Consider the following 17288-nt stretch of genomic DNA (forward strand, 5'->3'; position numbering starts at 1 on the left):
TAAACAACTTGCCTATGCACAATATTAGTAATTCAATAAAGTAAATTATATTTAAGCAAAAAGAAAAGAAAAAAGTACTCAGGTGAGACATTTTACCAGATAAAAACAGTCATAGCACTGCACTCGGGGAACTTTAGAATACTTCAATAACACAACATTAGAATACTTCAATAATACTTCAATAACATAACTATTCTGTCATTAATTATTTGTATGTACCATATAAAACCATGAGCCCCAAAAATTCTAAATAAAAACTCTTGAGGAGATGTGTTCTTTGTAATCAAAACCATTATCTACAACTACTTCAACTGCTTAATCCTCAGCTAATAATCAGTAAGAAAACTTTGCCTTCAAAAAAAATTGATTAATCAAATCAATGACATATTATTTCTAGATTGTATGAATTTTCATTCAGTGCTGCTGTACAGAATACACAGCACAGTGGCCCTGTCACAGCTTCCAGGGAGCCCCGAGATAAGTGCTACCCAGAGCCTACACCTCTCACCCCTTCTTGCACCCCAGCCCTGCCCCGAGCCCCCTCCCACACCCAAACTTCCTCCTAGAGCCCACACCCCAACTCCCTGCCCCAGCCCGGAGCCCTCTCCCACATCCAATCAGTGGCCCTGATTCAGTAAAGCATTCCCTTTACAGGAGAGCATCTCAGCATGTATATCCCACTAATGTCAATGAGGGTTAAGCACTTTTCTGAATAGGCATGGACTTAAACAAATGCTTAAGTGCTTTCCTGTGTGTGGAGGCGGGGGCGGGGGAGGCACTATGTGACAACACCTAATTATTGCAAATCAATAAAATTTAAAGAACTCAACCTGAACATTTCAGTGTAAGGAGGAAATGCAATGCCCTTCCAGGCTTTGTCCCCATGGTATTTTAAAGAGTGAGACTAGATGTGAAGCAAACTGAAAAGCGGAACCAAACTAGAGACAGTTCAAACTTACATCACTGCGAAGATCATATGCGTGTTTGGCATGCAGAATTTCAGGAGTATCCCAAACAAAGCAGCCAATGCCTTTCAACCAGTTGAGGTCATCCTTGTATACAATCTAAAGTATTACAGAAAACAAGGAAGTGTTTGAGAATTTCACTACAGCTTAATCCCTTAGCTACATATTAACCCTAGATGGCAGCTTTCAATAGTAAATATCTTTTCCAATATTCTGAAACTAATTTGCCTGGATCCTGGCACAACAAGCGCTATTGGTTCTTTCAGCTTTTAACTGAACTGCAGGTGCAGGGTGAGGGAGTCTACACAATTAGAAGTAGTTTGACGGGAAGGCTTTCAGCTAACCTGTATTTTGCATAATGATGCATTGTTGCCGAAATGAGTTATACACAGGGCATTTCAAAATCCAGGGAATTTTGCCAAATACAAATGATTAGTGTCTCTCTCAGATTCTGGGCATTTTTTTTTTCAAAATCTGAGTGTTTTTTTTTAAAGGAAATACAACCCAAACATACTGTAAAAAAATCTAAGCAACTGTGTGAAAATTTGTATTTTCTGAAACTAAGCAGAAAACACAAATCTTCAGAGAGATCATAAACCTGTGCTAATGCAAGGAATTCTCACAGTCCCTGTTTCCAGCTGCTATACTTATCAGTATGAAAGACAGTAATAAAAAGAAAGAAGTACTGAAAAAAGACTGCAATTCTGAACTTTGTTGGTGTGTGTATCTATTCTGTGGATGAAATTCACTTTACCTGCATATAGACAGAGTAACTGAGCTGCATCCATCTACTGCCTATAAATAACACTTGCATGTTCTACTGCGGCCACTGGATTTGCAGAAACACAGATGCTATGGCCCTTCCTCTGGCCTGCCCCTATATTGGAGCAATCATGGAGAGCCTTTTGCCGCATGGGTCAACCCATCCGGGGCATCCAAATTTCCAGAGTACTTAGCACTATTGATTAATTACTCTGGGTAATTTATAAACATAACATAAGAAGGAGTTTGGAGAACTGTCTGATCACTAGACTTGCAGTGCTATGGTCTGATGTTTATACCGGGGAGAAACCAGATTGTACCTGTTCAGCTTGATCTAAGCTAAACACCTGTGGAATAAGCAATATTTTTAAACAGTCTTGGACAGCTGTTATGTGTGGACATAAAACAATGCACAAATATTGCAAACTCAAGACATTCCAACATTTTTTCTGCAACACAATTTCACCTACTACAGACAGAAGCTAACAATAGAAATCTTTTTGAAAGTTGAACAGTGACATAATATAATTTGTAGGCTTACTTCACTGAGCTGGTCAGTGACTTTTCGAACATGAGCGTTGATCTGAAGGTCTGGTAGGCAGGTCCACTCATGGAGATGTAGGCGATAATCAATTTCACTGACTTTTTTCTGTGTGGCCCTAGCAGCTACAATGTCTACCATGTCTGGAAGAATGTGGATTTTGGCCTTGTTCTTTTCATAGACTTCTTTGTACAGACGCTGTGAAATTAAAATATTATGTTAATAATGGGAGAAAAGAGTGACACATCATTTTAAATTGTTGATTTTCTTATGCAACAGAAGTTAGAACAAGCACTTTCATGTTATAAGTAGGGTCCTTAACATGGTAGTTTTTGTAGGGTAGACCCTGTTCTACAGATACACTACCAAAGGCTGTAGCAGAACAAACAAAAACATATTTCTATACATATTGGAGATAGTTTAGTAAATATCAATAGTTGCCACACACATATTTAAATCTGAAATCTTGATTAATGTATGTGGTTGCTTGGACTATCAGGAGAACTGAAATTTTAAAAAAGATCCTTACATCAATGTTAAGCTTGCCAACTCTAAGGCATCTTGCTGTGTTGGGATCATCTTCAACGCTTCTGGGTAGAGTGTAAAGTGCTTTAAATTTATCATATTCTTCCCGATACTTGACCTAAGCAGAGACAAGGAGATAAAATGACTTCCTCCAGTAAGACGACTACATTTTTAGAGCCAAATTCACTGGTGACTGAAGTGGGCACAACTCCTTTGAAGTCAGTGGAGACTGAAAGCAGTTCAGGGCAGGGTCTTGTTTTCTGTTTTGTTAGGTGTACCTATGATGTCATATAGATAACGACTACTTCCAGAGGAATTTTGTAAAATAGCAGGAATAAATGAATTGATAAATTTATTGTAAGAAAATAATTCCAGCTCTCTATATTTACAGAGGTCAATATAAAAATGTTCAGGAAGGGAACTATCTTTTATGGGTCTCAGTTCAGCAAAGCAGCTAAGCATGTGCATGAATCCATCCATATTCAGCACATGTGTAACTTCAAGCACATGTTTAAGTACTTTGTTGCATAGGATGGACTGCTGAATGAGGCCCATCTAGCATGCGTCTTGTATAGTGATTGTCAGGAAGAGCTTTCCAACAGTACCGCAAAATGTGAATTTTGCTCATCAAAAGATGAATCACAGAACTATGTCTTTAGTTCAACCTGTGTGGTTAAATCCACCAAATGTAACAGTATCTCAAATTCAAATCTAGCCAGAGGTTTAGATCCTGTTGTCTTACATCTAAAAATTGGAAGTATAAAAAGCAAAGAAGTTGCTGAAAGCAAACTTTGGCTAGGGATATAAGTCACCAATCTTTTATTGAAGTATTTGGTAGAAAGATTGAGAAGGGTGTTGTTTCAAGCAAGAACCAGTTTGTGGTCAATAGATAATAAGGCTGCCAGGGAAGAAGAAATTAGTTGCATGAATAACTGTGTACCTACTCATAGACACACATTTGAAATAAAAATAAATAGTAATATTAAATTTTTGTACAGCTGTACTATGTAAATACAAAGCAGAAAAGGGCTTTATTGCTAGCATTAATGAGCTGCAAAGATAGAGAAGCTTAAAACATGATGTTCACTTACAATACTAGCATTATGCTTCAGTTCTTTGGCACGAGACAGAGAGACGGAATCAGAGGATATTTTGTAACCAGTGGCTTTCACTTTATCCCAGGCTTCCTTGTACAGGTTCTGAGTGGGGATACAAAGATCTCTGAATATGGTTTTCAAAACTCTTACGTAATACACAGTATAGGAAAGCATTCAAAATCCTTTGTATCTTAACTTAGACCTCGGCAGACCTCTGAACTCTTACTCAAGCCCAGTAGACTGAATGCTGGTTCAGAATAATCACCCACCAGGCTCAAAAGCTCATTCCATGAGTGACAAAAGCCACTGTTCATCCACTGGGGCCCAGTCTCCTGCAAGAATTGGTCCCCAATTGTACTTTGATACAGGGAATCAGCTTATCAATACACTGTATTTTGCCTAGCATCTGGAACTAAGGAGTTTGCAAAAATAAAATAAATCCCATCACACTAGCTCCTTGAAAGAAACAAAAGAGTTAAAAACACTCACATTGCTAAAAAGATGTTTCAGATTTTGGGTTCTTTCGTGATCCACTGTTTCCACCACAGTTGTATATTTGTCCTTAATTTGGTGATAATTTTCTTTATATTTCACCTTTAAGAAAGATATAGTGATTAATTCACTGTGTTTTAACTATCTGTGGGAATGGGGGAAAGCTTCTGGGTGGAAAAAGGGGAATGACTCACCTCACTAGCATGGATGCCGCTCTGGACCGCAGTCACATAAAGCGGTGTATCGGTAACGGCACTGTAGTTCTGCAAATTCTCTTTTCCTGCAGCTGTGTATTTCAGCTAAGAAAACACAAACAAAAAGTGTTCTGAGACTACCTAGACCTGCTTCCCTAGCAACTTCATCATGTTTTCCAGGTCCATCAGCCATCTATTCCCTTTGTTAAAATAGGCCTCTATGCTGTGTATTATAATGTTTATTCCGAAATGTTAACAGCAAGAAGTCTTGGGAGCTGATCACTCCACATGAAGAAATTTCAGCAGTGGAAAGTCCACATCCAAGCAGACCAATCTCACCATCTTCAGATTAAAATAAACTTGCTTGTTCAAACTCTGTTAAACTGCTATCCTTTTCAGTTCTTCTTGGTTCTCTGCTTTTTTCAGTAGCAGGCGGAAATAATGATGTCTCTATCAGATAAGCCTGGAAGACTACATTGCAACTTTTTTATTTTGCTGATCTAAAGCATACTGTACAGCATCAAGCCCTGCTCACAGCTATGGTGGTGCAAACCCCAAGGAATGTAAATGAAATAAAAATGTGGCCCACTATCTCTTCTTATTTAAGGAAGATTTGCTTACTTGGCTTTGGAGATCATATGATTTCTTAGCATGCAGGATTTGTGGGGTGTCCCAGACGTAGCATCCAAGTCCTTTTAGCCAATTTAAGTCATCTTTATACACAACCTGTAGAGAAGAAAAACTAAATCAGTTCCCAGAAAATGTGCACCCTACCTGAAAGGTGGTAACTGCATCTTCCCCATATCAAACCCATGTCTCCCACATAGCAAGGCAGAATGCTACTCAAGGCTGTGACCCAGTCTTATTCACTGATTAAAATCAGTTTTGAAAGTTTATATCTGAGAATGAAGGAAAGGGTTTAATAGCACAGTTAGTCTGTGTTATTTTCAGCTTTTTCTACAGGAATTAATATGAGAAGTAAAAGTAAAACAAAGTGGCAACCCACACCATGTAGAGTCAGATTACTCAGATGTAATCAGACCTCTTTGGGTGAAAAGGACCATTTCATATTGATTTAATAGTACAATTATATGGTCAACTAAACCAGTGCTTTCCAACCTGTTTGGTCAGTTGTACCAGTGTACTGGACTTTGATCCCTATCCTTGGTGCACCCGAAGGTGGAAGGCACAGGTAAACCACTTTTGCACTCCTCTGATTCCAGGAGCTTCTGGGAGCTGTTTTGGCCCCGGTGTAAGTTAGAGCAGTCCAAAGGGAGCATTATGATGCCTGAGGATCACTGCAGTGCTTTGACCACATCTTATATTCCCAACATGCCAACCCTAGTGGTTAGAAGCTACTGGCATGCTTGCACAAGTCAGGTTTGTGTGTTTCTGTAGGACCTTACCCAAAGCTCACTGAAAGCTAGGGGAAAAAAACCTAATGTGGACTCCAGTGGACTTGGATTAGGCCTGTAAATCTTAACTTTTTTCCAATTTTCAAACCAAATAATAAATAACAAGCTCACGAAAAATCCTATGAGAAATTGCTTAAAGCCCCCCTGAACATTATGGCAGATTCAATTAAATGATGTTATTAAGCAATTTGGAAGCACAGTTAAGTACTTTTTAAAAAAAAAGTCATTTAGCCAGAAGGCTGTGAAGCTACCCGAACTTGGAATGACTAAATAGGGTACATACATCACTCAAAATCTCCTGGGCTTTCTTGGCTAGAACAACATCATTTTCTTCAGGTGAACAATTCCACTGGTGGAGGTAGGTTCTGTACTCAAGATCACTGAGGATATATTGACACTTTTTAGCCAACAGGTGATTCAACATGTCACTTGGAATATGGACATTTGCCTTGGTGTCTTCATAATTCTTTCTGTAGGCCAGCTGGAAAGGAAGTATGGGGGAGAGGGTAGAGAGTAAAAATGTGTATTTTTCAGGCACAGCTCTGACTATAAACAGAGCTATCTCACAGGGTCTAATCCAGCACCTTTTCAACTCAGTGGCAAAACTCCTGTTGACTGCAGTGGGATCAGGACTGAGCCTATAATGCTGAAGAAATACTTAATAATTAAATTAAAATGTTTAAAATTAATTCTACTGGACTGCTATAAGAGAAGGAGTGGCCCTTGTCCTGTTAGATTCACACAGCTGGTTAGAAAATGCATGAGACTTTGAGGTAAAAGCAGTCCTAAACTCCAGCTACCACTTTTAATCTATGAGGCTGGGAAAACAACATTTCTTGTGGTCATGAGCGCTGTTTTTGTTCTTCATCAAATCTTATTAACACATGGCTAGCTAGATCTCCCTGTCTAACTGCATGCACAATATTAGTGACTGTATTTGTTTGTAACTGTATGTGTGCCTTGGGAGATTATGAAGTGGTGAGGCAGTGGTGGTAACAGATTGACCATTATGTATATCACTGTCTAGTTAACTCCCTGCTAGAGTTAACAGGCCTAGTACACCACGTGCTGCTAGCTAACACCTAACTCTAATCAGAATCCTCTAGTAAGCTATGGTAGCTTAAGCAATACAGTACATCTCTCTACTCAGATTTCACACAATGGCTACTCCTGAGGGCATTCTGTGCCAAAAAAAAAATTATGCATCAAAAAATTCTGCGCACAATATTTTAAAATTCTGCAAGTTTTATTTGTCAATAAATATATGCAGAGGCTCCAGCATGGCAGTGGGGAGCAAAGGCCACTGGCTGCACGAAGGTGGGAGATCACCCTGCAGCTCCTCGACCCCCTGGAACATGGACTCAGCGGTGAGGCTGAACCCGACACAGCATAAGGCCTGGGCCTGCCCTAGAAACATGCTGGAGCCATGCCCCTCTGCACCAGGTGTGAGGCAGGTAGGCTCAACCAGGCAGGTCCAAGTGTGGAGGGGCTCAGTGTGGGGGGATCCAGAAGTGGGGTGAGAGGATTCTGTGTGGGACAATCTGGGTACAGGCTGCTCAATGGGGGGTCTAGGAGTGGGGGGATCTGGATGCACAGAGGCTCAGTGGGGGGGGGTCCAGGTGCAGGGGCAATGGGTCTCTGCAGGGATGAAGGTTGTTGGGGCTCATCCAAGGGGTCTGGGTGTGGGTTCTCAGCAGGGGGGTCTGGGTGCTGGGGAAGTGAGGCTTGGTGGAGTGGAGGTCTGGGTGCAGCTAGTTGGCAGCCAGTGGCATGGGTCTGGACGTGCGGGCTCAGGGTGACGTAGGAAGTGGGGCATCAGGGTGGGGGGTTGAGTGCAGGGAGCTCAGTGGGGGGTGGTCTGGGTGCAGGGGTGGGGGTCCTAAAGCAGGGGGTCTGGGTGCAGAGGGGCTCCAGATGCAGGGATTGAAGTTCAGTGGGGTGGGATTTGTGTATGGAGGACATGGGGGGTTCTGGATGTACCAGGTGAGGCTTGGCAGGGGAGTCTGGGTATGGGCGGTCTGGATGCACAGGGATTGGGTAGATGGGGGAGTAGCTCCCTGAACAGTGACTCCTCCCCACCACACCTGAGGAGTGATGGGGGCAGGAAGCAGTTGAGGATGCTGAGCTTCCTGCAGCTGGGGGAGTTTTCTGGAGGTGGGTCTGACACAGCCCCAGCCACTCCTTGTAGGAGAAGAGGAAGTCCCAACCTCTCCTGCCTCCAGCCCAGCTGGGATTAGCAGCTCATCCTGGCTCCGGGTAGGAGCCACTGGCTGGGGTGTCCCCAGCCCCACAGTGATTTACCTCTCTGCCGGCTGCTCTGGGTGTCTAAAACATTGCACCTGCGCTGCAAGGAAGTGATGCTTTACTTTTGTTGCAGCTTCGCTGTCAGAAAGTCATTTTCTGTGGGGAAGCAAAGAAATCTGCGGGGGACATGAATTCTGCACATGCGCAGTGGCACAGAATTCCCCCAGGAGTAAATGGCAAACAGTAAAAGCTTATGTTTTTTTCTATTCTAATATATCTAATCTTTCATTACCTCTCCTCTTAGTTTCCTAGTTTCGTATATAATTGTTTATCCCTGGCTAAACACCCATGGCTCAGAAAAAGATATGCAAATATAAAATAATGTTTTGATTTCATCAATACAGTAATATTAGCTAAATGTTAAATCTTAAAGGCCTTTTATGTGCAAATTCCTCATGTGGATGGGATTGTAGGATCAGAGTTAGGCACACACTAAATATGGAAAAGAGAAAATATTGCAAGAAAAAACCCTCACCGCACTCCTTAGTTTTTGGAAAGCTAGAGAATGAATGACACTGGGGAATTCGGAGATATGCTTCCCAGCCAGGTAATGGCCCTTCTGCTTCTCATAGAATTCTTTGTATTTAAGCTGCAAAACATTCACATGGAAAAATTGTTGAGATCATTAAAATAAGCAATGCCACAAAAAAAAAGATATGCAGGATATAATTAAAAGAAGATTCATACTAACCTCACTGTTAATATAATCAGCATGCTTAGCTCCAACAATAGGGATGTACTCTGGAGGCAAAGTGTAGCCTATAGCCTTACCAGTTTCCCATGAATGCTTATATTGTTTCTAGAGAAAGAAAACATATATAGATTTTGATTAAATGTACAGTATATTTACCAGTAAACATACCCACATTAGCAAAATATGTAGAGTCAGCTTCTTCCCCTCTTACTGAGTAGTACCTTACTCCACAAATGGCCCCAGTGAAGTCAGTGGGATCACTCACCAAGTAAGGTGTTTCTCAGTGTGAATAATGGATCATAATCTCTGTCCCAGTACAACAAAGCACTTGAGCACAAGCTTAACTTTGCGTTCATACTTGAGTAATAATGCTTTCCTGATTTGGGGCTATGGCCTCTAATATTTATATCCTCCTTTCATAATTTAAATGGGAAGCCTGGTATAAAAGCACTACCTGGAATTGGAAGAGATGTATATCCAGATGTATGCCTCACAAACCTGCAAACCTGCCAAGTCCTATTATTAGAATTTATTTATGGTAGCCCCCCCATGTGGCAGGTGTTTTCCAGACAGATGTTTAACATGTGTTAAATACGATAAACATAATTTAGGGCTAGACTGTAAAACCTTTACTCATATCAATGAGCAATTACTGACCCCGGCAGGTATAGTTACTCACCCATTAAAGTTAATGGGACTACTCACATGAGTAACTGCTCAGCAATGTGAATAAAGGGTTCACAATCTGGCCTTTAAGCAGTAAATAAAACTAAGTTTCATCAGCAATATATCCAGATGTTTCACAAAATCTAAAACATTTTTCTACATGCAAAATATGTGTAATAATAATACATATTGCCGGTGTAGAGCACTTTTCATTAGTAGATCTCAAAGCTCTCTACAAAGGAAGGTAAGTATAGATGGGATACAGAAGGGAAGTTACTAGCCCAAGGTAACTCAGAAGGCCAGTAGGAAAGTTAGGAATAGAACTCAGGTTTCCTTAGTTCCAGTCCAGTGCTCTATCCACTGGGCAATTACAGTTAACATTAATATATAATAAAATTAAGTTCAGTCAGTTAGATATGCTGTTTACCAAATCTTACATCGCTATAGAGCTTAGACATCTCTCTGGTGTGGTTCAATGCTGGAGTGTCATCAGAACCAATGAAGTGGCCTCTGTCAAGGTTAAATGTTTCTTTGTATTTCAGCTAAAGAAGAAAATAAAGACTGTGTTAATGACTTTTAGGAAACAAATTAGTTGATTGGTCTGCTTGTGAGAAACAAGCATTTATACCCATTTGCACTACCTTATCTGAATTATGTTATATAGTGCATACCAATCACTCTGGGACCTAGGTAAGTATCATCATAATGGTTCATCAGAAAATTCATACATTACTCTAAGGATATGAAAACTCTTGATTTGCAGAAATATTTTAGTAGGTGTTCTGTAAATTAAGCCAGTGTACTATACTGGCTTCACCTAGAACAGGATTTTTTAAAATAATTTAAGCCAAATGTATAGCGACTATGATTTTTGGAGATCTTAAATGCAAAATGTAATGGTACAGTAATATTGTGTTGCTCACTTATTTAACACTTTTACCAAACAAAACTGCTGCATTAATATATTAACTGTAGACCCCATTCTAGCAGTAATAATCAGGCCATCTAATAATTTTGCTAATACATTATTATAGTTTCCAAAAAAATAAGGCTTACATCACTCTGATTGACAGAGTTGATCTTCGCCAAAACAACGTCCGGAGTATCAACCACACTTGTGAAATGGGAATAGTTATCAAGGGCTTCTTTCGTATAGGCTCTCTGCAAAAAGAGTTGACAAAATCTTCTTAAATACCATGCACTGGAAATAGGAGGGAAACTTGTATTTGTGAAAACTTTCACTCACCTTATTTATTAACTCTTGGGCTTTCTTAACTTTCCTATGTTCCACTGAATCCAAAGGAATCCACCCACAACCCCGGATCCATTCCAGATCAGATTTATAGATATTCTGAAAACAAATGCAAAGAAATACATATATTATATAGACAAAAGCATGAGTTAAACTAAAGAGAAATCTTTCGGTTTTTTAAGTTTACGTGGTACAGGCCATGTACATAAACCCGCAAAGAGTCAAAATCACGTAATATAAATAAGGGAAATCACTTACATCACTCTGTAGATCATAGGCCTTCCTTGCCTGGATGCAATCATTCTGGTCAGGGTGACACGTCCATTCATGCAGGTATTGCCGATAATCAATATCACTGACCAATGTCTGGCATTCCTTGGCCGCCAAGATTGATATCATATTCACAGGAATGTTAATATTTGACTTTGATTTGTGATAAGCTGATTTGTACAATCTGTCATTCTGGATCTTGCCTGCATGCTCAAACCACACCAGCTTGGGATCATCTCTCATACTGGGAACACCAACATAGTGACCTCTGTGATTAACATACTCAGCTTTATATTGCAGCTGGCAAGGGAGGAGAAAAGATATTTAAATGTCAGCACTGAATACTGACCTGAACACAACTGAACCTTTTTCTTCTCTTTCTATCCTGTAAACTCTATGTTTTCTTTAACATCAGGAATAAATGGAACCCTATTATACAGGCAATGTGCTGCTAATTACATCTCAATTTTCAGTACATTACAGGATACATATACTATAGGATGAGGTGAGTGATAATGTTAGAATATATATTCCTTCCTCTTTAATGGCAATGCAACCATCTAGCTTAATTTTCTGCCACATTTTAAACAGGGGATACAGCAACTTCTTCAGCACAGCTAGAACACCTTGCAATTACTTTGCTCACAATTGCATATAACCATAGCTTTATAAATAGCTTGAAAAAAAGAATTTGAAAATTGCATCAATAGTTTGCCAAGCTGTATTTAAAATTCTGCTCTGAGCAATGTTACTTGTTTTATTTAGAAATGAGCATAGTCAGCTATTGACAAGCAATCATGTAATTGAATATGTGTTTTATGCCAAAATACTTGAGGTGTATTTGATTTTACGGAATGTTCATGACAAAGTCTCTTGTACTCCTAAAGATGGCCAACAGAATTCCACCCATTGCACTACAGGAAAGGGTGTATGGGGAAAAGGATAGCATCTCTTTAAGGAACAGGCTGGAATCTACAACCTGGAGATCATCACGGAGGCTCCTCCCTGAAGGGCTCAATTATATAAATAAGAGCAGGAGGCAGAGAAGAGCAGAAGCCAGACAGACTGTAGTCAGTGGCAGTTGCTCTCTCAGGCACCAGGAGACAAGCCTAACCTGACTCAGAGAATTGGGTGAGGATTGTAAATGTGGGGAACCTAAATCTGGGGCTGATGAACTGTTTATTAGAAGGGACCATGGTGTCTGATTAATGTGTGTTGGCTTCTCCTTGCCCTGGACTGAATCTCCTGCTGCTCTACTTGGAGGAATTAAGGTGGGGCAAACCTGCAGTGCCACAACAGGCCTTCACCTTTACACATTATCACAGCATTCGCTATTCTCTTGGACCAGATTCTGAGGCCGTTACCTATGTTGACTTAAAGGGGACTATTCATGGAGTAAGGTGACAAGGAGAGTAAGTGTATCAGAACCTGGCCCTTAGCCAGCAGTACCCCTATATTAAATAAAACAAGGTTGATACTAGAGACAGCTAGAGGGCAGTGGGCTGGAGAAGGTCACAAACAAAGCTAGGGGCTGGCTCCCACTGAAGCCTTTTGAATATAAACTGTTGAGGTTGCGGGTTTGCAAGGCCCAAGCAATCTCCTGCTGAAGTCACGTGATTACCTCACTTTGGACATCACCAGAGTGCTTGGCATGACGAAGCAGCACAGCATCTGGAGGTAAAATATAACCAGTAGATTTCACTTTTTCCCAGCTTTCCTTGTATAGGTTCTGTAGGAAATAAAACATGAAAGAAAGTTAAAACCAAGAATAAAACCACTATAACCATCACACCTTCTGTCGATATGTGACCATATAAAATATTAGAAGCTGAGATTCTGACTCCAGGACATTCTTAGAAAGACAATCAGTCCAAATATTATACATTCTCCTAGTAAGTTATTAATGTGACTCCAAATTGTCAGATGATCAAGTATTTCCAGGTGGTGAACACATACCTGGTTAAGAATTCTGGCTGCCTCTCGGGCCATTTCTTGCTGTGGCGTGTCTGTTAGAGTATAATTTGACTTGATGGCATTCCAGTCTTGGTGGTATTTAATCTGCAAAAAAGGATTTATGGAATAAATGAATTATAAGGTCATCACAACATTTAGAAAATGTAACATCAAGACCACAATTATACATATTAAATGATTTATAAGGATTATTACTGTTGACTTTTTCAGACCCAAATTCACACAAGACACCCAACCACACAGACAGTCATTAAAAAATGGAGGAAGTTATGTGAGAAAGGCAACTCCAGGATCGTGGTCCAAAGCCATGTACCTTTGGAGGCATGTCCCAATTTGTACTGGTGCAGAAAATAAAATGCTGATATTGGCCTATTCTCTTCCAGTGAGAGGCACATTGAATAAAAAGTGCATGGGCTCATATGCTGGCCTTCAAAAGTGTCAGAAAAAATGACATTCTGCCTTCTCATAACTTATTCTAGCCATAAAATGCCAGTTTCTGTCCTGGCTGGTGAAGGGACTGTTGAGTTTCTCATATTGCAAAGTTCACAATGGTTGGGAGGGAATCACTCTTCCTCAGAAGCTAGTGCCTTTCAGCACAAAGTAAGTGGATGAGTTCAACAATACTCACATTAGTCCCACAAATTCAAGGAATCCACAGGTATTGAGCCAGAATGAGGTCTGGATTACCTTTTCTCCTTTTAAAGACAAAGTCTTGCAGATACATTTAATAGCCCGAAAATAAACCAATATACTTACATCACTCTGAATTTCACCACTTTGTTTTGCCGTGATATAATCAACTCTGTCAGCCACTGGAGTAAACTTCAGAGTTTCAGCTTTTGTGCGGTACTTTCTCTGTAAAAGGGCAAAACAATGGAATTATAATTAAATTGTATTACAGTACCTCCTACCCAGATAGAACAATTCCATTTAGCGAGAGAAAAAGAAAAGCTACATGGAAGACCAGAATTAATTTACAAGCCAATGCAAGACGAATATAGTGGAAAGTTCCAGCTTTTTTATTACAAAATTTACAGTAAAAGTAAAATGTTGATGCATTTGCAAATTACAAATACATGCAGTTAATAACATACTTGTGAATATTTAATACTTATACTTAATAATTACCTCATTCAGGAGATCTTGGACATGCTTGACATGGTTGATTCCAACAGAGTCATTTGGCATCCACCCAATTCCACGTAGCCATTCCAAATCAGATTTGTAAACAGCCTGTGGAGACAAAATAGAATCCATGTCTTTAATTTGACTTTTCTGCTTGACATGGTTAGTTTCATAAATAATAGGTCTGACCCTGCTCGTCTTTCACTTCCATTGATTTCAAGGTGAACACTATTGGGCTTAATATCAATGTGATCTCTAAGTTCACCATATTATAAACGTGGTATTAAGTCCAGTAAGTAATTAAGTTATACCAAGTTCTATAATCTATTTCACCAACTACTTATATGTAGTGTCCTTTAATAGTGTTCTGTCTTTTACCATTCAAACCAGAGAAGCTAAATATTAACCATCTGTACCCTAAACATGTTTTTATTGTAAAAATTTAATTTATATGAGATCAATACAGTTTGTTATTAGATGGCTTTAAATGTCTAGACATTGGCTGTCCATGGCACCAAAGCAATGCATGTAATGATCAATAAATGCACAAGATTAACTGTATTCTCTTAGTTTATACATTCCAAATTATAACAGTAATATGGCACCCCAGGTAGAAATAAAGACAATTTCAAAGCAACTCTTGTATTTCTCAAGTGGTAAACATCTTTCTGCTTTTGCATTTATACAATATAAGACCATGTGATACATGCTATTGCTATGCTCACTCAGCAATTATCTAGTTTTTATGTCTTAATGCTTAATTATTGTATGTAGTGTAGCTGTAGCCATGTTGGTCCAAGGATATTGGAGAAGTGGCTCAAAAAGCTTGTCTCTCTCATCAACTGAAGTTGGTCCAATAAAAGATATTACCTTGCCCTTTCATTTTAAAATTAATGCGTTTATATTTACAGAATTACAGTGCCGGTGACCCAATGTTTATCTCAAATATTGTGCGTATCTGAGTTTGAATGTGAGATCTTTTATGGACCCCGTCTTTTAGCTTGTTTGGTAGAGAGCTATATATACTTATGTGCTACAGTAATAGTAATAATAATGGCATAAAATTATATATCTACTAATAAAAGGCCCAATCTAACTCCAATTCAATTCAGTAGAAAAATTCCTGTTAACTTCAGTTAGAGCTGGAGTAGACTAATGTAGAGAAGGCAATACTACAGAAGACAAAATATGAATATTTGTTAACTCACATCACTTTGTAGTTGATACGCTTTCTTAGCCTGTATGACATCATTCTGATCTGGCAAACATGTCCACCGATGCAAGTAATTACGGTAATCAATATCACTGACCAAAGTCTGACAGTTTTTGGCTGCCACAATGGGAAGCATGTCCACTGGTATGCTGCACTTTGTCTTCCACTTCTGAAAGTGTTTCCTGTATTCTAGGTCACTATGAAGCTTGGCTGCATGCAGGGCCCATCGTATTTTGTTATCTTCTCTTGCACTTGGAGTCCCAACATAGTGTCCTCTCTGCTTCTCATGATCTAATTTGTATTTATACTGGATACAGAGCAAAGACCACCATATAAATTACTAACATTTCTGAGGCTTTAGAAATGGTTGTGAAAATCTAGAAATGCCCTCTTTCCATACTTACATCACTGGCAATTTCCCTTGAGGCTTTGGCTGATTTAATTGGGATGGCATCTGCCCTAAAATCACAGCTCATCTTCACTTCATCCCAAGCTTCTTTATATAGTTTCTATGAAGATAGAAAATTAGCCCATCATTTTTCTAGTACTTTCACATCTGCAATCAATTAAACAATTGTGCATTTAAAGTATTCACATTAAAAACATTTCACTGTCACTTATGCTTGTGCATTGTTCAGCCCAGCTCTGAAGTAAATGAAGTCGTCTGTTCTTTTACTGCAAATACAATGCGGTGCTTCCAGTACTCTGAAGGTATAGCTTAAGGAACTGCAATCAGCACTGAACTAAAGTGAGTTTGTAAAGATCTAGGAGAAGTTTGTAAGTGCTAGCAATTGTCTTAATTCAATAAAATGTGTGGCTTCAATAATGCATTGTATTGCTAATATTTAATGTGATAGCAGGAAATTATCATGGGTAGCATTGTTAGTAGCTGTTACTTAAATATTCAAAAAAATTGTCTAAATACTTTAAAAATTATATTCGTAGTGGGGAGATGTTCAAAGCACCGCATGAGGATTGAACCTGTGACTCTCCCGCTGACTTCAGTGGGTATTCACATGGCTAAATCATGCGTTTTGAAAATACTGTAGAATCTTAAAATTCAGAGGATACAGATAACAACTTATAGAAACCTAAGAAATCCTACAGATATACTTACATTGCTAACATGAATAGCATTCGCCCTGGCTAGGTTGATTTCAGGTGTGTCTGGCGTCATATGGATCGTAGTCTTGGCCTTGTCCCAAGCTTCTCTGTATTTGGACTATGAAAATAAAAAATGGTGAGCTCACATATATTGTGAATATGTCAGTCCTTTTGTATAACTTCACAGCACAGTGGGCCAAAAGTCCACCCAGAATTATGAACACTAAAAGTCTAAACTTTTGGAATGCTTCTAAGCTTAATTTAAAATACAAATAATTAGTTTAACATTTTAGCAGCGAGGTTTTCTTTAATTATATATTGCACTGAAATAATTTTATATTATAAGCATGAAGTAACATACGAGGCTGATTTGCACAGCATTAGTCTTAGCAAGGAGAACATCTGGAGTGTCAACAATATTGGTGTATTTCAAACTTTCTACAGGCGTGCGGTACATCTTTTCACTCAGGATGTCCTGGGCATTCTTCACTCTCTTCACTTCCACAGAGCCACTTGGCATCCATCCAATGCCACGCAGCCATTCCAAGTCAGATTTATATAAGGCCTATGACAGATAAGGTCAGAGAGGAACATAACTGTCATACGTAATACCTTCATTACTTTAATCCATACTAAATAATGTAGATGGGTAGGAAAATACTAAACACTCTGGAGCTGGAGACAGAACTCTCTTT

At 39.3% G+C, this 17288-nt stretch overlaps 1 protein-coding gene across 1 annotated transcript in view; it reads right to left on the reverse strand.

The window, feature by feature from the left end:
* NEB (nebulin) overlaps window positions 1-17288 on the reverse strand; it is a 194957-nt gene that overhangs the window by 54897 nt on the left and 122772 nt on the right. The window contains exons 89-110 of the mRNA XM_077830379.1: window positions 16955-17158; window positions 16607-16711; window positions 15894-15998; window positions 15485-15796; window positions 14280-14384; window positions 13908-14006; window positions 13134-13235; window positions 12799-12906; window positions 11166-11477; window positions 10898-11006; window positions 10712-10812; window positions 10093-10197; window positions 8987-9094; window positions 8771-8884; window positions 6275-6472; window positions 5198-5302; window positions 4577-4681; window positions 4380-4484; window positions 3885-3992; window positions 2798-2911; window positions 2269-2466; window positions 960-1064 (exon numbers count right to left, since the gene is read on the reverse strand). Of these exons, the coding sequence (XP_077686505.1) occupies window positions 960-1064; window positions 2269-2466; window positions 2798-2911; window positions 3885-3992; window positions 4380-4484; window positions 4577-4681; window positions 5198-5302; window positions 6275-6472; window positions 8771-8884; window positions 8987-9094; window positions 10093-10197; window positions 10712-10812; window positions 10898-11006; window positions 11166-11477; window positions 12799-12906; window positions 13134-13235; window positions 13908-14006; window positions 14280-14384; window positions 15485-15796; window positions 15894-15998; window positions 16607-16711; window positions 16955-17158 (3027 nt within the window). The remainder of the gene's footprint in view (window positions 1-959; window positions 1065-2268; window positions 2467-2797; window positions 2912-3884; window positions 3993-4379; window positions 4485-4576; window positions 4682-5197; window positions 5303-6274; window positions 6473-8770; window positions 8885-8986; window positions 9095-10092; window positions 10198-10711; window positions 10813-10897; window positions 11007-11165; window positions 11478-12798; window positions 12907-13133; window positions 13236-13907; window positions 14007-14279; window positions 14385-15484; window positions 15797-15893; window positions 15999-16606; window positions 16712-16954; window positions 17159-17288) is intronic.

This window comes from Eretmochelys imbricata, chromosome 11 (assembly GCF_965152235.1).
Source record: "Eretmochelys imbricata isolate rEreImb1 chromosome 11, rEreImb1.hap1, whole genome shotgun sequence".
NCBI classification, from domain to species: Eukaryota; Metazoa; Chordata; order Testudines; family Cheloniidae; genus Eretmochelys; species Eretmochelys imbricata.